At 38.6% G+C, this 20,911-nt stretch overlaps 1 protein-coding gene across 3 annotated transcripts in view; it reads left to right on the top strand.

Moving 5' to 3' along the window:
• ZNF385B (zinc finger protein 385B) overlaps positions 1–20,911 on the top strand; it is a gene marked incomplete at both ends in the record, with an annotated part of 398,204 nt that overhangs the window by 360,590 nt on the left and 16,703 nt on the right. For all 3 annotated transcript variants that reach the window (XM_079709843.1, XM_079709841.1, XM_079709842.1), the window contains one exon: positions 4,884–5,046. In XM_079709843.1, coding sequence (XP_079565969.1) covers positions 4,884–5,046 — 163 coding nt within the window. The remainder of the gene's footprint in view (positions 1–4,883; positions 5,047–20,911) is intronic.

Genomic DNA, 20,911 nt, shown 5'->3' with positions numbered 1-20,911 from the left:
CTCCTAATGGTTATAATTTTGTCTGGACTTTGTTTTCAACAGATCCCAGTAGATGAGGATTGAACGAAGTGATATCAAAGCCCGTAGTATGTCCTTACTGATATTGCAGGCCTTAACATTGCAAATATCAGCAGAAAGACTTATCTTTGGATTAAGTAAGCCTTTCTCTTGGGTGCATCTTATGTTTATGTTGTAGCTTTGTCTCTGAGAGTGTGTGATCTTATCACTGCGACAAACATATGCAAAAAGCACTTTAAGAGTTGAATGTAGCCTTATGTTAAAGCAAAGATTCAAGTAATTATTTAGCTATTACTCAGTAATCTCTAGTTTGTTTCTAGTAGGTTGGACTATGGTATTTTAAGTGCCATGCTTTGATCTCAAATGATTAAAGCTTCTATTAAATAATTTAGTTGTCCTTTAACTATAGGATTATAGTTTGGAGCAGAGGATAAAATCTGTGATGTAAAAGCAACATCTTTCTTATAACCATCTGTAGAAAAGATGCCTACAAGTAGAACATTTGTAGAACACTATGATATGTTTTCTATTTTACATGGGACAATAATGTTTGAGGTAGCATGATGCAGCAGGCTTTCCCTATTGTTCCTTTTATATGTCTGTGTTCTAGTGATACTGAAAAGCAGATGTGCCCAGGAAACACTGCATAATTCATAGGATTTCACTGCCTCGGCACATGCGGGTCCCTCTACCTGAAATGCCTCCCCCTGCACACTGACCCTTCAGCACCCTGCCCCCAAAGCAGGGCTCAGCTCTGATGTTCCTTTTCCATGAAGCTTCCAGGATCCCCCTCCAATCTGCAGAAATTTACCTCTCCTCTGACTCCCATACTTCTTTGTATCAGTTTACCTTCCATTTTACAGTTTTACTCTCTGCTTTGGGTTATAGTTATTTGCATGTCCATCTTTTCTTCCAACTACCATTCTTCTGAGTAGGGGTCTTTGTTTTTAATCTTTCACAATGTCTAGCACATGGCAGGTGCTAAATAATTCTTTGTGGAATAAATAATCAGGTTTCCCCCTTGTTAGTTTAGCCTGTTTTATGGTAGTTCGTTTGACATCTGTTTTATTTGGCATTTTAGTATATAGAGTATATACTTTTTATCTGAAAAGTAACTGACCTCTGCTCTTTCCCACCTAACACTGCTTAACACATTGAAATCTAACATCTCAAAAAAACAGATGCCAATAGTTTTAATGATACACTTTCTGTAATTAAGGGAACAGTTCCAATTACTTTTTAAGATGCAAAAAGATGGGGTCCATTGGTAAATAAATACTGAGAACTTTCTCCAGTGACATTACTCTATCCCAGCCACTTGCCAGTTTGGGTTTGGACTGTTCTTTCTATACAAAGTAAACACAGTTTAACATCTTGTTTCAAGATCCTATCCACCTCTCTGAAGTCCAAAATAGAAATAAGGTAAAAAACAGAAATGGGAGCTCAGTGAATTATAGAATTGCTCATTATTGCATTTTTATTTGTAAAGCAATACATTATCTCATTATTTATCTTTTTTATTTGGACCAGTAGTGTCCTGAAAGATGTAGAGGATTTTGGAAAGTGAGGGGCTTTAGTAACAAAGATGGAGATGAATGGAAGAGAAAATTCCAAGCTGTCATTTCCTGTCAAAGCTATTCCTCTACCAGTGGGTGGTCAGGTAGCTACTGGAGTGACCTCTGAAAGAAAAACTTAAATACTAATGAATTCCCCTGTGGAGGTCAGTATGGTGGTTTGGGCAGCTCTCTAATTCTGGCAATTCTTGGCAAGGGGTTTCTTTGATCACTGCCAGTTTGGGGTGTATAGCAGCACTTTGGGGAGGAAATCAGAAAGCAGGCCATTAGAGCCAGACAAATAGGTGTCTGCTGACTAGTCACGGAGGTGTAAAATATTATAAGTCTGTTTGGTTAACCAAGTCTCTCAGAAGTGATACAAGAACCATCGTTGATTGGGCTTGATTGTGTTGCCTCATTCATGGGTTTTCTGGCTCTTGTCCTTGTTTCTTTCATTCCTCAATTAAGGAGATTCCCAGATAACGAAGGCAGGTTAATCGTGTTACTATTTTAACAGTGTCTCTGTTTCACTTGAAGATTTGCCCAGGATTTAGAAGCTGTTGACACCTCAGATACAGTACTGAGGACAGCATAGTGCTACTACCAAGAATACCACAGGGTAATTGGAAAGATGCCAAGTGTGAATGCGTGGTGTCTGCCACTGTCTTAATTCCAAATCTTTCCCAAACAGTAGTCAGTAGAGGCTAAGAAGCCTTGTTTCGCTTTTCTCCATGCCTCAGAACTTAAAAGGAAAGTGAATCATGGCTCTGGAGAGCTCCTTCCAACTTGGCATCCAGTGAGTGTCACTCAGCTGGCTCTTTAGCCCAAGTGCTAATTGATACTGTTAACTTTCTGCAGTGATGCCAGGAAATAGTAATGAGCAAATGACACTCTGCTTATCTTGTGCTAGGAGGTTTTATTTAGAGGACTATACGTTTATTTAGCCAAAGCGCACTAAAGTAACATCTCACTGTTTAGTATACTTGGAAAGATGAATTATTAGGCCTCCTGATATCTTGTAGAAATTATTACATACCTAAGAAGTGCGCCTTTCTTAGCTTCTCAACAGAAGGATCAAGCCTAATGTACTCTACTGGTATATTTCCTATGAATTAAGAAGATATTCCCTACTCACAGAAACTTCTGTTAAAATATAATCCTTCTCTGAGTCATGAAAAGCAGTGTGCTTTCTTTGTGTGTAATTTTTGTGTAATGTTTTACTTCTAATAAAATTATACTGTTTCCTTAGTGTGAGTATGTATATGTCTAACGTGAGGGTATATAGTTAAATAGGAGTATACACATAAGCATTTCAGATCCCCATAATGGCTTCTCCACCTACGTGTGTGGCCTTGGATGAGTTGTTTAGCTTCTTGTGCCCAGTTTTCTATCTGTACCTGCCTCGCAGGGCACTGTGAAGCTTGCATGAGAGAAACATGTATTACATTTCGAGCTGTTCTTGTCAGAGGCTCAGTAATATCAGCCATTATTATTATTTCTTCATGTTATCAATTTTTAAATTTTTATTTGTATATTTTCTTAACTTATATCTACCCAACTATATTTGCTGGCTTTAACCATTCTCAGAGGGTGATAAGACTCAAAATAATGTTACACTTTTCTCCTCTCTTGGGATTGGGTTTGTGTTTCAACTTGACAGAGAACAGCATGAGAAGTCCCTGAGCAAAGGAACCAAGAGCCGTGATAAGTCGATGGTGGTCGAAAACAATATTTACGAAAAGATATTCAGGAAGTTAGGAACTGTGTACAGTCAATAAAAGTCTGTTGGGCTTCCCTGGTGGCACAGTGGTTGAGAGTCCGCCTGCCGATGCAGGGGACACGGGTTCATGCCCCAGTCTGGGAAGATCCCACGTGCTGCGGAGTGGCTGGGCCCGTGAGCTATGTCCGCTAAGCCTGCGCGTCTGGAGCCTGTGCTCGTAACGGGAGAGGCCACAATGGTGAGAGGCCCACATACCACAAAAAAAAAAAAAAAAAAAAGTCTGTTGACCTTGGGTGATTGGAGTTATGTGCTAGGAAAATCACTTCTTTAATTGAAATGTAGAATTAAAACCTGGCTCCTTTTGTCCATTGCCACTCCTACCTACCTACCTACCTACATGCACACATGCACACACACATACATACCACCTGTATTCTACTTGTTGAGGAAAATGGATGAAAATATCAGTATAATCATCTTCAAACACATACAGGTGTATATACGGAAAACTGATGTAGAATAAAAGTTATTATTATTTTAGAAATCCTCTAACAGAAACTCATTTTATATGACAGGTTTATCATCCTCTTCACCTTTATAACTATGCTAATATACCATATAATATATGTTTTAGTTTGTTTTTTACATATATGTTTTAGTTTGTTTATATTTTCAGGGTCTATTAAAAATGAAATTGAAGCAAGTATACTTAGATTCTTTTGTTAATATGTTCATTACACTAGATGCCAAAAAGATAAAATCCTTATTCTTTAGGCAGAGGGGAATTTTCCAAATGTCAGCTTATTGACTAAATGTTTTCTTGTTTTGCTGTAATTTGTTTTTGTCTTTTGAAAATTTTTAATATTCACTTGCCTTGATCGCTTTTCTTTCTTTTGATCTACTACTGAAGTCACAGTTTCACCTATGCTTTTTGTATAAGTGAATGTAATACTAACTGCTTTGACTTCAGAATCACATCTGAGATCAGAAACAAGCATTGTCCCTACCTCCTTTGTGGCTAATATTGTCTCTTCTTAGAACTGGGATCATCAAAATGACACATGAAGCACGTGTAGATGACTCCAAAATGTAGTGCCATTTCCACTCACTAGCAGGTTGCTTTGTCACATCACTTGCTCTCAGAGCAGAGCCAAGAGGAATGTAGGTGCAGGGAAGACAGATTTGTAACTGAAGGGAAACTAAACGGAGTGGCTGTGGAAGGACACGCCCGGGTAGGACACTCAAAGTGGCTTGCTGCCAGCCAAATGTTTGACAAATAACCCCGATGGGCAGTGGTGGGAGGGCACTAATGACAAAGTTCACCTTCGCCCCAATTTTGTCCTGACCCTGTTGTCCACTCGTATAATGTCTGGTTTTGAAAGACACAGATCCTCTGTGTTGTATAGAAGGTTTCAATATGCAAAAAACTCTTAGATACCGGTCTACTATTCATTAGATGCCAAAAACATAGTTGAGTGCTGAGCTGTAAATGTCTGTGGTGCCTATGATTGAATGTATTTTTTCCTGCATGATCATCCATTGTGCTGTTTGTAAGTAGCAAAAAAATGAGCCTGATTTGTTCTCCTTTGTAGAGCCAGGCCGAGGCCCACTACAAAGGAAGTAAACATGCCAAGAAGGTCAAAGCACTAGAGGCAACGAAAAATAAACCCAAAATGGTTTCTTCCAAGGACAGCGCAAAGGCTAATCCCAGCTGCTCCATCACTCCAATCACAGGCAACAACTCTGACAAATCAGGTCAATGACACTTTTTGTTCTTTACATTCTTTGTGTTCCTCCTGGTCCTCCGGCCTCACCCCATCCTCCTCCTCTCCGCTGTTGCATGTTACTCTCCATGATTTGTTTTTATAATATTAATATGTTCCCTTCACAGGAAGGGTTATGTGTTTGCACGGAATCTAAGCATTTGATAGGTTACCATTCCATGTTGTTAAATATATACATTTAAGTGTATATGTGTGTGTGTAAATATATATATATAAGTATATATGCATGAAAATAAGTGGAGGCTTCTTGGTCACATTGTGTTTAGACAAAAATCAAGAAATGGATCTAAAATACTGAGTTTATTATTCCTCTCTATTCATTTTACATTTGGTTTTTGCTATGGACTTTTTCAGTGAAGGAATCCTTAAATTTGTTTATTAACAGACATTTTCATATTTTCTTACCCCAGTAACAGGGAGTAGAAGGGCAAAAAGGTAAAGTTTTCTGAGAGAGTGGCATTATTAAGTGAATCTGGAAATGTGTTCAATAATAAGAGATTTTGATTCTTCAAGATATTCATAGAGTTCTCCTTAGAGTTACAAATGAACTCAAAGATTTTAAAGGAACTTTTCACGGTTATGAACTGACTAACAGAAGAACTTTATAAATTGGAAATGGGCTACTAGTGGAAGTGCCTCTTAAGCAGAGTATTTCATAGTTCCAGTGAATCAGCAGGTTTTCTGAGTAGGTTCAAACTGAATGATTCAGGGAGAAGAGAAAAAATTTATTTTTCCAGCAGGTATGCCATGAAATTGGGTGTTTAATAGGCTTTCACACATTCACATCTGCCCATCAGGACCCAAGATGAGTAAGTCACCTTGTTGCAGTGACTAACTGAGGAACAGTGCCTAGTAAGGGAAACTAAGAGAATAGATCCCTTTTTCTTATGTTTGATTCTCTCTTTAGGGACCTTTCTGTTGTTGGAAACACAAAGACACACACTTCTTGTCTTATTCTCTTCTGCTTTCCAAGTCATTGTAGAATTTGAGGAAGAGACTTAAGAACGCTTTCCTGTGGTTGCCCGGGGCCTTCGAAGAAGCACAAATCCCTTTGTAAGAGGAAGATTCAGAAAAGCCTGGTTAGATAAAGAGAGACTATGTAAGAAGTAACCACTATTGATGAGGTCCCACAGAGGCTGGTTCCCAAGGCTCTGCAGTCTGGAATGAGTGAGCTGACCCAGATTTGGTGATAAAGCCTTTTGTTCTTTGTGTGATAGAATCACCAAATCATGTTATCTGATGAACAGATAATAAATACTGAATTATTACATTGTACTTTTCCCTTCTAAAGAACAAAGCCTTTTTATGTATATTAGCAAATTAATCTTTAACCCAGATCTATCAGATATTAGGGTCAAATATTATCTCCAGTTTATAAAGTAGCAAACCAAGGCGAGGTCCACATTGCGGCCATTATTTGCTCAAGGTTACCCAGTGTTTGGAAGAACAGGAGTCGTCATCTCCTGACTTCCTGCCTAGTTTCATTTTCTGCAGGATATTGTTGCCTCTATGAAATAATACTCTGTCAGGTTTTATTACCTGAATTATGCTCTTTACCGACAGAAGTACTTATAAGCAAAATGATAAAACAGTGGAGGTTAGTGTCACTCCATTCTTTCAGCTTATTTTGTGTCTCAAGCTAATAGCACAGTGAGAAGGTACTGTAAGCATTCCTGCATTGCTATTGCATGTGCTCAATGCTCCCATTAAGTTATATTATAATATATATTACTATTATTTGCAGATTGGGTTTGCTCTAGGCATAGTAGATGACATTAAAATTAATGAGGGGAAAAAGTGTTAAAAATGGAAATAGAAAAGGATCAATGAGAGAAGAATCAATGAAAGAACAGAAGATAATTAAAGGGAGAAGGAAAGGTGTAGAAGAAGAAGAAAGGAAGAGAAAAAAAGTCAACAATTAGCGAGTAGACCCAAGAAAAGAGCAGTATAGAAATAGAAAATCCAAATAAAGGGGCTGGGTCAGAATCACAGCATACCTTAAATCTACAAGATGCCCAATGAGCATGTTAAAATAAAGTTCAGTGACTCAAGACTTTTATTCTGACTCTCAAATGCTAGTGAATGCTCAAGTGAAAGAGACTTTACAGACAATTGTGTTTGGCTAGCAGGCAATAGAAACACACCAGGGTCAAGTACAGCAGTGGTATAAGCAAGGAAAGAGAACTGAGATCTAGAAGAACCCTAGGAGATGAGAGTGGGGAGAGAGGAAAACAAATCTCAACCACAGAGTCTCTTTCCCAGTAGCTATGTGATGGTCTTTAATCCAGTGTCCTCTGCTTCCTCTGACACTTCCCTATCCACCCTGCAAAGTACCTATGGTCTAACAGTATTGACATCACCATGTCCCTGTCCAGACTTGGACTAGAAGTAATGCAAACTACCTGTATTTGGGGTTACCTCATTTTTCCATGTTTCCTTACTCAAATCTGTATAAATTATTTGGCAATACATTGGTTAGGTCATTCAAATTACTTTTTTGTTTCTCCATATTTTAAATATTAATACTAATGAAATATTTAGTTTGTCCTATTATATCTATAAAAGCAATACTAAAGCTGTTGAAAGATGGCACTATTTAAAGACAAAGTGGGTCATATTTGCTAAATAGATACATGTTTTGGTTACTTTCAACTGAACGTCAGCTTGTAAGCAAGAATTCACATGTTTTTTTTTTTCTTTCTTCTTCTTTTTTTTTTTTCACACGTGTTTTGTAGAATTTTCAAGTTAGAAAATTAGAAGTTTTGCCCAGATGGGAAATCTGGTCTAAACAATGTTAATACATAACCAGTTGTTAACCACCTATTTCTAAATCCTTAAAAAGCTCCCACAGCTTTGTCAGAGTCATAACATTTTTTGGTAACTTGTTTTGATTTCCTTTAAAACCCCATTTTAGGAGTTAGGAGACACGAAGACCAGTCCTTCATAAACAGTCTAGGTGGGATGTAGAGGGAAGCGGGAGGGAAGAGGAAGAACTGTGGTACTTAATTAACTGAAGTGTTTTATTTCAGACGACACTGCCTCTAAGGAGTCAGCCAAAAATTAGAGTAATAGTCACAGTGAACAGTCATGGTTGATTGACAGTTCTTAAGAGACCAAAATTCCCTAGCACTGGTCTTTTTCTTCTGAATGAAGTGTTCCTATCAAGTGGGCTTAAACAATATCTATGTGATTCTGAGATAGTTGAGTGAAAAGTAAATATGTTAGTAACTTGATGTCTCAGCTACCAGATTTCAAAATCCAGGCATTCACAACATCCATAGTATTGACTAATTCAATTTCCATTCTCATTCTTTAGCATCAATAACTTAGCAAGAGTATTGTTCAATGAGGGCAAATCCTGAGGAACAGGAAAGAGCCAGATGTTAAGGGAGGGAGCTTCTGGGAGTGCAGCATCCTGGGATTCACTGAACATCAGTCAAGGAAGGGTGTGATTTCAGAGTATCTGACAAGGAGCGTGCGAGCCACAGATGACCTCGCTTTGCTCCTTGAGAGCACAGATTATTTATTCTAAGAAGTGGCCTAACAATCTTCCAAGAGCTATTGATAGAAAAGCCTTTTTACCTCCTATTTTAGCAACTGGGTCAACTACTTTTTTATGATGCATTTGGAGACATAATTTAGATCATGTTGTAACTGGATCTGTGCAATACAAAGAAATTTGCTGTAATGGAGCTATCAGATATAAAAAGTTTAGGGTATCATGGAAAGCTTTCCTTTTTTTTTCCTCTCAAGTCAGTAAACAAAATGAGTTTAAACTACAGTAACAGGAATTTCATTTATTATAAGAAGCTCTGACCACATGATTGAAAAAAAAGTAAATATGTTTTATTTCAGGCAGGATAGCTGTCCTATTCACTTCTTAGAAGTTGGAGTAGTATTAAACGTAAAATCCAAAGAAATAGCTTTCTGGTCTCCTAGGATCTATCCCAGCTTTTAATGATGCATCAGTGGGAGTTCAAAACTTGGTAGGAAGGAGGAAAAAGGTGCTTTGGGAGAATTGGGATCAAGACACAGCAAGCATTAGGCAGCTTCAGGAAGATGGCTAGAACATATTGGCCAGACACTGTACCCAAATTTCTCCCTAGAGTTCAAGTGTCATAATGCCATATGACACAACACTTCTCTGTGATAATATGCCCCATACATCAAGTTGAATGCTCTTTGTGACAGCACTTAACCACTCATAAGAAGCTCAAAAACAAACAAACAAAAAAAACAACAAAAAAAACAGAGCCTTTGGAAGACCTTATTTCTTGAAAATAATAAAATATTTTGATAATCAGCCTAACGGTAAAATTTTGTGATAGTCGACCTAATCATCCATATGTCTAGCCTTTGGCACAAGATTTTTTAAAATTAATTAGATATCAAGATGGGGAAAATACATTTGTAGCTCAAAGTATATAAAGCCATTTAGAGCTAAACAGCTTTTAATCAGTTGCTGTCTAAAAAGACGAAAGCAGGTGGAATGATTCAAAATGCTATAGATATATTTATAAATGCCATTAAGAGCAAAGATGATGGAACCAGCATGTTCTGCTTAAAATATAACAATAGGAACACCTTGAATTTGTTCAGTTGATAAAATCCAGTCACATAAATGTTTTCGTATGACCCGCTCATCAACCCTGTGACTGGTAAGGCCAATATTAGTATCCCTCTTTCACATATGCACACAACAAACTCTATATCCATTTGTTCATTTAACAAATATGTATTATCTATACTAAGTAGTATAGTACATCTGTAACATTTGCCATTTCAAGCGCGCAACAATGAACAGGAAGACATGTTCTTGCCCTCAAGAGGTTCCAAAAGAAAAATAATATATAGTCGCCACCTTCAAGCTGCTCCCAAAAATGTGGTAACAGTGAAGAACCTGAGTCTTAGAAAGATTAACTGGCTTGTGTGAGGCTCTAAATGGCTTGCACACTCATATCCCAGTAGAGTCAGAGCAGGAACTCAGGGCTTCTTGTTCCATGAATATTCCACTGTTCCCCTTACTTCTAAGCTTCTCTGACTCAGAAGAGTAAATTCAAGTATAGTATCCCAATGGGAAAAGTCAGAAACCACTAACCCACTTTTTTAAAGAATTAATGAGTAGGACTATATATTACTTTTAAATTGTTTTCTGACTGTTGATATTTTTCAGTAGGAGCTATAGCAGTGACAGGGTCATTGAGGCTTTGTTTTTATTGATAATCCTTAGTTTCTGTGCAGTGTGTTGTCTGCGTGATTTAACTGTAAGAGAACAAAGCTTTAGAAGTCACAGATCTTTTCAAGGCCAAGTTTGAATGAAAACACTCATTTCAGGTAAATGACAAGTGTTCTTAAAGCTCCAGCTTGACAGCTGTAGACTTTATGTGACTAGAGCCAAACACACTCACTGAGATGGAGGTCAGCAGTGGGCAAGGCCATCACCAATAGGGCAGAGCCTTGAACTGCCTCCTAAAGGGTCCAGTGGATTAGCCTGAATGCTGTCCGCATTTTCGGTAGCATTTTGAATCATCCCATCTAAAAGATTTCCACTGGGCACAGGGACATTGTTTTCTTTATCCCACACCCATGACTATACCATGGAGCCAGAGATGACAGTATCAGAAAAGACTTAAGAAGGAAGGAAAGAAGTGAGGATGCCTCAAAACTCATTTTAGTTTTCAGCATAATGTGCTTTTGCATGGCGGCAGTTCCTCAGGTGTGAACCCAGAGCAGTATCAACTAGTACATCAGTATGATTTGCCTGGAAAGGCTGCAGTTCAACTTTTTATGGTCATCCTGTTATGTTATGAAAGTACATTTTTCAATTTTGTCAAAGAGGCTTTCTGCCAAAGATACAAATGGAGACCCTCGCCTTGTCATTTTTATGGGTTTCCCTGTGCGTTTCACAGTTTTTATGTGTTGTTACAAATGGGGCCAAGTTTCCCAATGACAACTTCTCATTTCCACCGACTGCTGCAGGACTCCACTGATTAGCCAGCAAGGTCTTTGTAAATGCCTCTTTCCCCCATTTCTGTCTCTAGCAACAGGACCTTGTGCTGTTGAGTAGAAGAAAATGATAGTTTTTTGCTTTGGCAGCATCTGTCGTTTATAGACCAGCGCCACCATAAATTTGGCATACATCTATTCAAATACAGGAGGCCAAGACTTAGTATCCCTCATAAAAATAATAGATTAACTATATTATGACAAACATCTTAAGTCTGAAATTCCGGGATACAATCATGTAGAACATAAATCGAGCTCCATCTGTCTAAAGAGAACAGACCATTATACTAAGGCTCATATTTCCATGAAATGTACATATATCATTAAGACTTTCAAAGTCAATTTAAAAAATGAAACTGCCTCCATCTTCGTCCATGCACCTTGAGTTTGACAGCACCATCCTGCCGGGCAAGGCTGAAGATTCTTAGGTAGTTAAGTGTTTGTCATCCTCTGGAAAGTAACTTCTGAAACTTTTGAGCATTTTATAGTGCTTTGAAGTAATACTGAGCATTCATTGTCAGGTTCTTCACTTCTGAAAGCTATTTCATAGTGTTGCTCGAAGAAAGTGAACCATAAGTTGAGACTGACTTGTGATTTACTCCTCAGTAAATCTATTAACTTATGATTTACAAGGGCTATGTTATAAACCATTCTAAAAAGCAAAACCTTGGATATCTCCTTTTAAGGCTTATATCGCTGTTGAAAACTTTTCTCATCTTCAAACATATTTCACTGGTATTCATCTCTTTTGATTACATTTATTTACAGCCTTTCTGCATCAGATAAATATTGGAATATAAAAGGACTTTGTATGTACACTGAATAATTTTATAAATGCACAACCATAACTGCCCTTGAGATTTTAACAAAGGTTATTGCTTACATTTTTATGACGTTCAACCTATTTGCTTCAGGAAGAATTCTCTTACATTAATGTAATTTTTCTGAAATAAGTAGATGAAGAAATAGAACTACTCAGTAGATATTCGTAGATTCTTTGTGCAGAGCATTGGCACTCGGTACTTTTGGGGATTCTGGGCCCAATTCTAATGATGCTTATAGCCTAATGCCACACAAATTTAACTCTATAATATAAAGCTTAAAGTGTTTTTCATAGAAACATTTCTAAAGTATTTTCCTCTTCCCTAACATCTTTCTCTGAGAATCAGGTTCACTGTCATGGACACCGGGCATATCATTATGCAGTAACGGTTTGGTGCTCTCATTTCTATAGACCAGTATAACCCAATAAAACATTCTGTGGTGAAGGAAATGGTCTATAATCTCGGTTGTCCAACACGAGTGCCCTGAGCCACACGTAGCTATTCAGCACTTGAATTGTGGTTTATGCTCCTGAGCAACTGAATATTTAATTTTATTTAATTTAAGTAGCCACACATGGCTACCATATTGGACAGCAGATCTATATAGACAGTGGTACTCTTTGCTCTTTTGACTAGCTATGATTCTAGAGAAGGCATTAAATTCTCTGAGCCTCTCTTTTCCCATTTGTAAAGTGGGAATGCCCTCCCTAAAAAACAGCAGTGTTGCATGAATCAAATGAAATGATTGTGAAAGGGCTTTGCAAAGTGTAAAGCATGATTAAAGCAACTCTTATTGATATTCTTACAGTTTGCCTGTTTGGTTTTGGTCCTCCTGTGGGGTCTTATTTCAGCTGTCCCTTCTTGCTGATTTCAGTGAGAGGTGACAACTGCCCCTTGTGGTAGTCAGCTATCATCATCTTTCATTATGCTGTACCTAATATAGTATATTCTAGAAAACCAGATCCAAGCTTATTAGACTTATATGCAAAAAATAACTTTAACAGCAGTACTACTGATAATTAATGTGTATCATTATGTGCTTGATACCACTGTGCTAAACATTTTATATAGACTATCTTATTTAATTATAACAATCCTTTGTTGGATACTAGAAAGTGAGACCTAGAGGGGGGAAATAATGGCTCAGAGTCATTCAGATGAAAAGTAGTTTCAAGGTCTCACCTAGGCGGTCCCTCGAATTCACTAACATGATATGCTGCCTTTAGATGAAGGTTCATGGGCTTTACTGCACATGCTTTTTGAAAACTGTTTGAGATTCTTTTTCACTAGGTGACACTTCCAGAAGTCTGACAGCTCAGAAAGGTGTGTTATTTCTTTCCCCATCCTATTTTACAACTGTTTTATTTTTTAAAAAATCAAGTTTTGAGTGGCTTTGGATAAAGATGTATTAACTACGGTAGGATTTTTGAGAGCACTTACCTACTTTGCATGTATAGCATAGTAAAAAGAGCATGAGCTTGATTCACTCCACCTCTCACTGACCATATAACCTTGACCAAGTAACGTTCGCTGACCTTCTATTTCCCCATCTATAAAATGGGAGAGCTGATATCTACCTCCCAGGGTTGTTGCCAGGAATGATGAACTAATAAATGTTCCTGGCTCACCGCCTATCACGTAATAGACAGTCAATAAATAGTAGCCATAAAAAGCAACCATTTATTCAAAGAAATTTCCAGAGTCTTTCCTTTTGAATCTACGATCATTTCAGGCCATGCAACAGTTACATCCCTACACTTACATCCCTTTATGTGCTTGTTTTATTAGCTCATGGTAATTATTTGCATTTGTGTTTTCATTCGAGGACATTAAGACTTGATGGTCTGACTCTCCCAGTGGGGCATTTAAAGATGTGGAATGACCTTCTTGGTCTTCCTCACATTTTTTAAAAAATTTATTTATGTATATTTATTTATTTTTTGGTTGTGTTGGGTCTTCGTTTCTCTGTGAGGGCTTTCTCTAGTTGCGGCAAATGGGGGCCACTCTTCATCGCGGTGCGCGGACCTCTCACTGTTGCGGCCTCTCTTGTTGCGGAGCACAGGCTCCAGACGCGCAGGCTCAGTAGTTGTGGCTCAGGCGCCTAGTTGCTCCGCGGCATGCGGGATCCTCCCAGACCAGGGCTCGAACCCGTGTCCCCTGCATTAGCAGGCAGATTCTCAACCACTGCGCCACCAGGGAAGCCCCTTCCTCACATTTTTGTGTAATGGAGGAAATGTCTTTCTACTCATTCTTCCACTGGTTAATGTATCTCATCCATTATGTCCCCTGCAGCTCCTGGTACTCCATCCTGCACACAGCAGTCACAGAGTCAGCATATATTACATTAATATCATTAAGAACAATTTAACAGGGGAAGCTCTGGTACCCTCCCTAAAATATGGACAGGACAAGAAGACACTGGTTAGCTCTCTTTCTTCATATTCAGTAAGATGGATGCCCCACCTCCTAGGTCAACGCTCTGTCCTGTGTGTAGCTACAGTATTAAAACAAGGGACAACCCAACATATCTTCATTTGTTGAGGAAGAAAACTGGGTACTACCATGAAGAAGCAGCCCTGCCTGGAGCCCGGGGTTGGCTATGGAGATCAAAGGAGAAGGAGGGGGGATGTAATCAGAATGAGAAACATGCCCCTGCTTGACAAGCCCCTGCTGGCTTGTCCGTAAATAAGGAGATATTTGTCAGCCCATACATTTTACTCCTAACATCGTGCAAAAAAAATTCTTAGTGTGCAAATTTTATTTTGTTTCTTGTATGCTATTAATTACTTCTCTAGAAATTATGTTCTTTTTCTTTTAAATGTGAAATGACAGAATTCTTGTCACAGTAGAGATTTCAAAAATTTGAACTTCGGTCAGAGTCTTATGATTTTTGCCCATTTAACTAGCAAAATGACCATATCTAAGTTAAAATAATTTGTCTTCCCAAGCACAATATCTTTGTTCTTAGCTCTCTGTTAACAAATAAAATATTTTTACTCAATGTGGAAATTAATTAGTGTACTACATTTTGAGTGAAAGAAAAGTTATTTATTTTACTCTTTTCAAAAAAAATTTTACCCAGGTTTTTGACTAACCCATAGACTCAATGTTTAATATCCAGTAAAAAAAATTTTTAAGTACTTTGAAAAATCATTAGCAGATGTTCTGTTTATATTATTTTATGGCATTTTAAATGAGAACCCTTTTGGAAAACAACATCATAGAATAAATCAAGAACCATAAAAATGTTCATTCCATTAGACCAATTAATTCCTCTTCCTGTAGTTTACATCAAGGAAATGATCCTAAATACAAAGCAAGAAAAATAAAATGATATACATGAAGACACTCATCACAACATTATTTGTATTAGTGAAAACTGAAAACAAGATGATCAATACTAGGGAACTTATTTAACTAAAGTACTTATACCCAGTATAATATTATGCAGCTTTAAAGTAAATAAAAGTAACAACATGAAACAAGAGTGTAATACATTAAATCAAAAAGTTACAAAATATATTAAATCAAAAGTTACAAAATGGGGCTTCCCTGGTGGCTCAGTGGTTGAGAGTCCGCCTGCCGATGCAGGGGACACAGGTTCATGACCCGGTCCGGGAAGATCCCACATGCCGTGGAGCGGCTGGGCCCGTGAGCCATGGCTGCTGAGCCTGTGCGTCCGGAGCCTGTGCTCCGCCACGGGAGAGGCCACAACAGTGAGAGGCCCGCATACCGCAAAAAAAAAAAAAAAAAGTTACAAAATGGTTTGTTGGTACCTGTATTTGTACATATTTATTGAGCCCCCTCTGGATAGGGGCTTGATAGTCCCCTCATGCTAGGCACTGGGTATATGATAGTGAACCAGGCAGACCTGGGCTTTGCCCTCATGAGAGCATATTGTCTGGAAGGGTAATACTGAACAAATGATAACAAGGTTGATGAAAAGAAGGGGACGCTGACCTAGTCTGGGAATGAAGGGAAGGCTTAAGCAGGGGATTTAATCTCTCTCTACCTAGTGGGAAAGAAGATGTTAGCCAGGCAAACAAAGGCTCTGGTTTAGGGGTGGAGGGGAAGAGGATTCTCATCAGAAGGACCAGTACCCCATACAACTTGAGATGTGAAAGACTGCCCTGTTTAAACCCCTGAAGCAATGAAAGGACACTTGGGGACAAGAAAAGGAATTGAGGATGTTGGTAAGGAAGTGGTTGAAATGATGGCTAGGGACACAAATGAAGGCAGAATGGAGTGATGGGTATAAACACAGAGATTCTTAACATCTTTTTGTGCCATGTATTCCTGTAGCTGACTAGTGAAGCCTATTCTCTGAATGGTGTTTTTACATCTGTAAAATGAATTCCAACCAGTTGTCAATCTTTGTTATGATATGGTTATATAGCAATAATGCATTTAATAAGATCTAACAGGTCTAATACCTGCCATAATTTTGAAATGTTGACAAACATAAACAGTATTTTAACCTTTCTATAACAACTGTAATATCTGATGAAAATATCTGACTTCTATGGGTGACAAAGTTAAATGTACTACCAAGACTGCTGTAGTTTGTTGCCTTCATTTATAATTGAAGGGATATGATGCATTTCAATTAGAGATAAATGAAAATATTTATATTTTTTTATCATCCAAGTTCATGGATCCTGTGAACTCATGGACCCCTTGGAAGTCCACAGACCCCAGGTTAAAAACTCCTGTTTAGTATGAGAGGATAATGGGGTTTTTTCCTCTGTTCTCCATAGACTGTTACTTGCATAATAGCTTCTTCTAATGACTTGATGAAGTTTATATACCTTGGGGCACAGGTAGGATGGGAAAGAAACTCATAACCATTTGTTTTGTATTATAGTTGGGAGGCTCACAGTCTGCAGTACAATGTCATATCTCTTTCTTGTTCAATTTCCTCATGGTCACAGTCATAAGTCCCCATGTTGCAGTATCCCTAAGGGACCTCGTATGATGAGACACCCCAGGCAAACCCCTTTGGAGGCCCAGGCCTCTTGAATTAATCTCACTTTTTTTTTTTGCGGTACGCGGGCCTCTCACTGTTGTGGCCTCTCCCGTTGCGGAGCACAGGCTCCAGACGTGCAGGCTCAGCGGCCATGGCTCACGGGCCCAGCCGCTCCGCGGCATGTGGGATCTTCCCGGACCGGGGCACGAACCCGTGTCCCCTGCATTGGCAGGCGGACTCTCAACCACTGAGCCACCGGGGAAGCCCTAATCTTACTTTTTAAAGGAGACTTTCTGTGGTCAACAGACTTTCTCCTGCAACCTATAGGTCTTAGATATAAAGCTGGCTTTGACAACTTTGCAATAAAGCAGCATGTTGAATTCAAGTACAAATGCTAGATTCAAAATGTAAAAGTATGATTGCCTTTTAGCAATATATTTTTAAAGGGTTAGTAGTTTTCTTACACCTGAGCAGTCCAGCCGCTGAATGTCTGCATAGTGTCATTAGGGCAGCAGTACCCAGTTAGGTCCATAAAGAGTAAAAGCCCATCTCCCTATCTCCCTGCAAGCAGCCTGAGGCAATAAACTTGTTGGCTGACAGTAATTTTTTAAATGTTTTCTCTATTAGATAAAGATATATTTTTTTTAGATGAGAGACTCAGTTTCCTCAATACCTCTCAGGCTGACCTTTCCATTGACAGTGTGAGCGGCACCCTGCCTGGAGCGTCAAAGCTAAAACCCTTAAGTCTGCATCTAGAGAGGAAGAAGGTGGGAGGAGCAGAATTCACATGTTTCCCTTGTACCTTGTGAATGTTTCCTCTGTGAAAGGCCATTAGTTTAGAAGAAAAAGAACCTGCTCCTCATTCCACCTAGAAAATTAGTTTTTAATCTTATTCCTGGCTTTTGAATCGCTACTGGACCTACTCCCTGAGGGAGTTGATTTGAGTGACATGAGTTACTTATTCTATTTTCCATAATAAAACTGCCTCAGAAATAACTGTTTCTCATCTCTTGGTGACAAATCAGAAAAGGGGCAATTTTTCAACCTGAAGAAGTTGAAATATGATTTCTCTATTGTACAAGTCAAATGGCTGGAAAACTATACAAAATAGGAGAAAGCTGTTCATTAGAATAAAGCTCTAGCAAACAAGCCCTCTTTTGTGCTTGCTTAGAAGTGACAAGTTCACTAATGTCAGTGCCAGCTCACTGATACAGAGTGGAGGCTGCCAGTTTCCAACATGGAGATATTTGGAGATGCCACTGTTTTATCTGAGTGTGAGACTGGCAGCTTCTGCTCTCCAACAAAGTGGCACAGGGGACAATGGGGCAGTTGTCGTGTGGTACTCAGACAAGGAGGGTAATGACTGTCATTTCACTGGGCCACAAAATCACTGCAGGGTGTAGCCCAATGGCGAGAATCTGATTGACTTAGGCGTTCATATGGAAAGGGCAGGAATACCCTAGGTCAGGATTGAGACTGGCAGAAAATTATAGCACAGGACCTGTTTTGAACTTACGAAATTAGTCACCTGACTTTCATGGGTCCTAAGTTACTTAAAATAAATAAGCTTTTTTGTTTTTTTAACATAAGGGCATACAGATTCTGATTCAGTAGAGTCACTTTCATTTATAGATCATTTCCCCTGCTTCCAGGATTAGTCTGAAGGCCAAGATATGAAAATTAGACAAAACATAGTTAATTAGGAATTAGCAAGCTTCATGGTGATAAACCATGCTTGCAGGTACAGGGTTTCTGGAATTTAGCTAGAGGCATGGTAACATGGCATTGGATGGGAAGGACCCACCAGCATCAAACTGGCCCAATGTATAATATTTTAGTGCTCTGAGAATTTCAAAAACTAGCTTTAATTTCCATGTCAGTCCTTGACTTCTTGATGTTTCTGGGATTGTCATGCAAGTCCTTTGCTTTGTTTTCCACACCTGCAAAATGGCATAAGCCATATAGAGAATTTTTTCCATTTCCAAAGTGGTCCAGCAATTCACCCTCAAGTGGGGCATTGAGATCAAACATTTTCCAACAAGAAGTCCTGTGACTATCAAAGCAAGTGAGCTAAATAGCAGGTGTTGTGAGATAAGTCAGACAATACTATACTATGTGGGTAACCCTTGGGGACACTTGGAATTACATCAAGTCTAAATGAGGCATCTAGCTGGAGGAAGCCTAAATGGGTGACTAAAGGACTTCCAGTATACTGGGTCAGTCTCAGGCCACCTGCTAAAGGTTATGTGCCTTGGGGATTTGGGTTGGTCATGAGTGGTATCATCACTAAGGTACAAAGCCTGCATAATGACACCTTCAGTGATGGACATCTGTTATCTAAAGGGTGGGGAAAATTAAATAATACCACAAGACATAGTACTTGGAATTCCTTGAAGGACATTATTGCATAAATATATTGATTGTGTAATTGTTGATAACTCAGATGAATATAGTACGATGTAATTTGTTACTGACTGCTTACAACATTGGTCAGGTGGGTTGTTGGGCTACAAACCTCTGATGAGTTTCCAAACATAAAACCCATGAGAAACATTGCCAGAGACCAGGACATCAGTTAAGTTGCAAAGAGGACTGGCTATACTTTTGTGATATTTGTGTTTTCACATATACTTTAGATTTTCTGGCAAAGGTACATGCTTAATATTTATATGTAAGTTTGTATAGGATTCTTAGTAAAGGAGATAATGAAATCCATAGATTTGTTCATTTTATCAAACCTCAAAATAGTGGACGTGGCAAAAAGGAATGTGTTTGTTGTTATGCCTCTGTCCTAGTACACTTCAAGGAGATGTCTTTCTTAAGAGAATTGTTTCAACCTCAAAAGACATTAAATATTGATTGCTTGCATATATATATGTATATATATATAATCTTTGGAAACAATAATATAAGTATTTTACATAATCAACAGATGAAATGTATTTATCTGTTCTATCTATTCATTTTACTAGTTATGATTCAGCTATTAACAGTGAATTTTTCTAGTATTTCTACTTGTGAGGCTAGAAAGCACTGCAATGAATTGAACATTCCTTATTTCAACAAATTTATTGTCCACCTATGGTTTTCTGTATACTGGGCCCCAAACTGAATTAAGATATTTTTCTAGGATGCAAGAATATCTCTATCCTGGTAATAAATTACCAGGAAAAAATGTGTGAAAGTGTGAAAAAATTATAGTTAATGTAAGATCAAAATATAATTATATGAAAAGGATTATTGAGAACATAGAGCAGGGAAGGAGGGGGAAAGACTTGGAGAGTAGACTAGAAGTAACAAGACCTATAAAGAAGTTTTATGATAATCCAGGGAGAATAAATGAGGGCCCGAAGTGAGGCAGTGGGCGCATGGTAGATGCTGAATAAATGTCTGCTGGATGAAAATGTGAATAAGACTGATAGAAGAGGTATTTAGAAGATAGTATCAATAAACTTTGGTCATTCATTAAATGTAGAAGGAGGGAAGAATAAAAGAGGGAAGAATTCAAGAGTCTTTGCTGACAATTCTAATATACAACTGTAATGTCATCAATTGATATGGGGACTGCTTGGACGGGTCCCTATGTGGAGCAGCTCATCCATTCAGTATCAGACATGTTGAGTTTGAAGTACCCAGGAAATATCTAGAAACAGATGTCCCACCGACTGTTAGGGAAAAGGGGGTCTTGAGTCTGTGAGGAAGGTAGAGATTTCACCTGTCGATTTTGGAATCTATGTCAATGTAGTAGAGGAAGTCATTGGAGTGAATTAGATCACATAATGCTCAAGAAGAGGACAAGAAGTGACCTTGAGGAGTGCCAACACTTAGGGGCAGACAGAAGAATAGGAGCTGTTGAACAGGTCCTGGAATGAGCTGTTCTTGAGGCTGAAGGAGAACCAGGGAAGGGCAGAGTTGTGGACATCAAGTGGGGAGAGCATTTCAGGAAGGAACTTGTGCCCAGTGCAAGAGAAGACTGAAGGGAGACCCCTGGCTTTTGCAGGAGGGTAAGGATGGACAGGAAGAGAGGAAGTGGAAAGGGC

This window comes from Hyperoodon ampullatus (assembly GCF_949752795.1).
Source record: "Hyperoodon ampullatus genome assembly, chromosome: 8".
Lineage (NCBI taxonomy): Eukaryota > Metazoa > Chordata > Mammalia > Artiodactyla > Ziphiidae > Hyperoodon > Hyperoodon ampullatus.
This window is presented reverse-complemented; position numbering and strand designations above follow the sequence as displayed.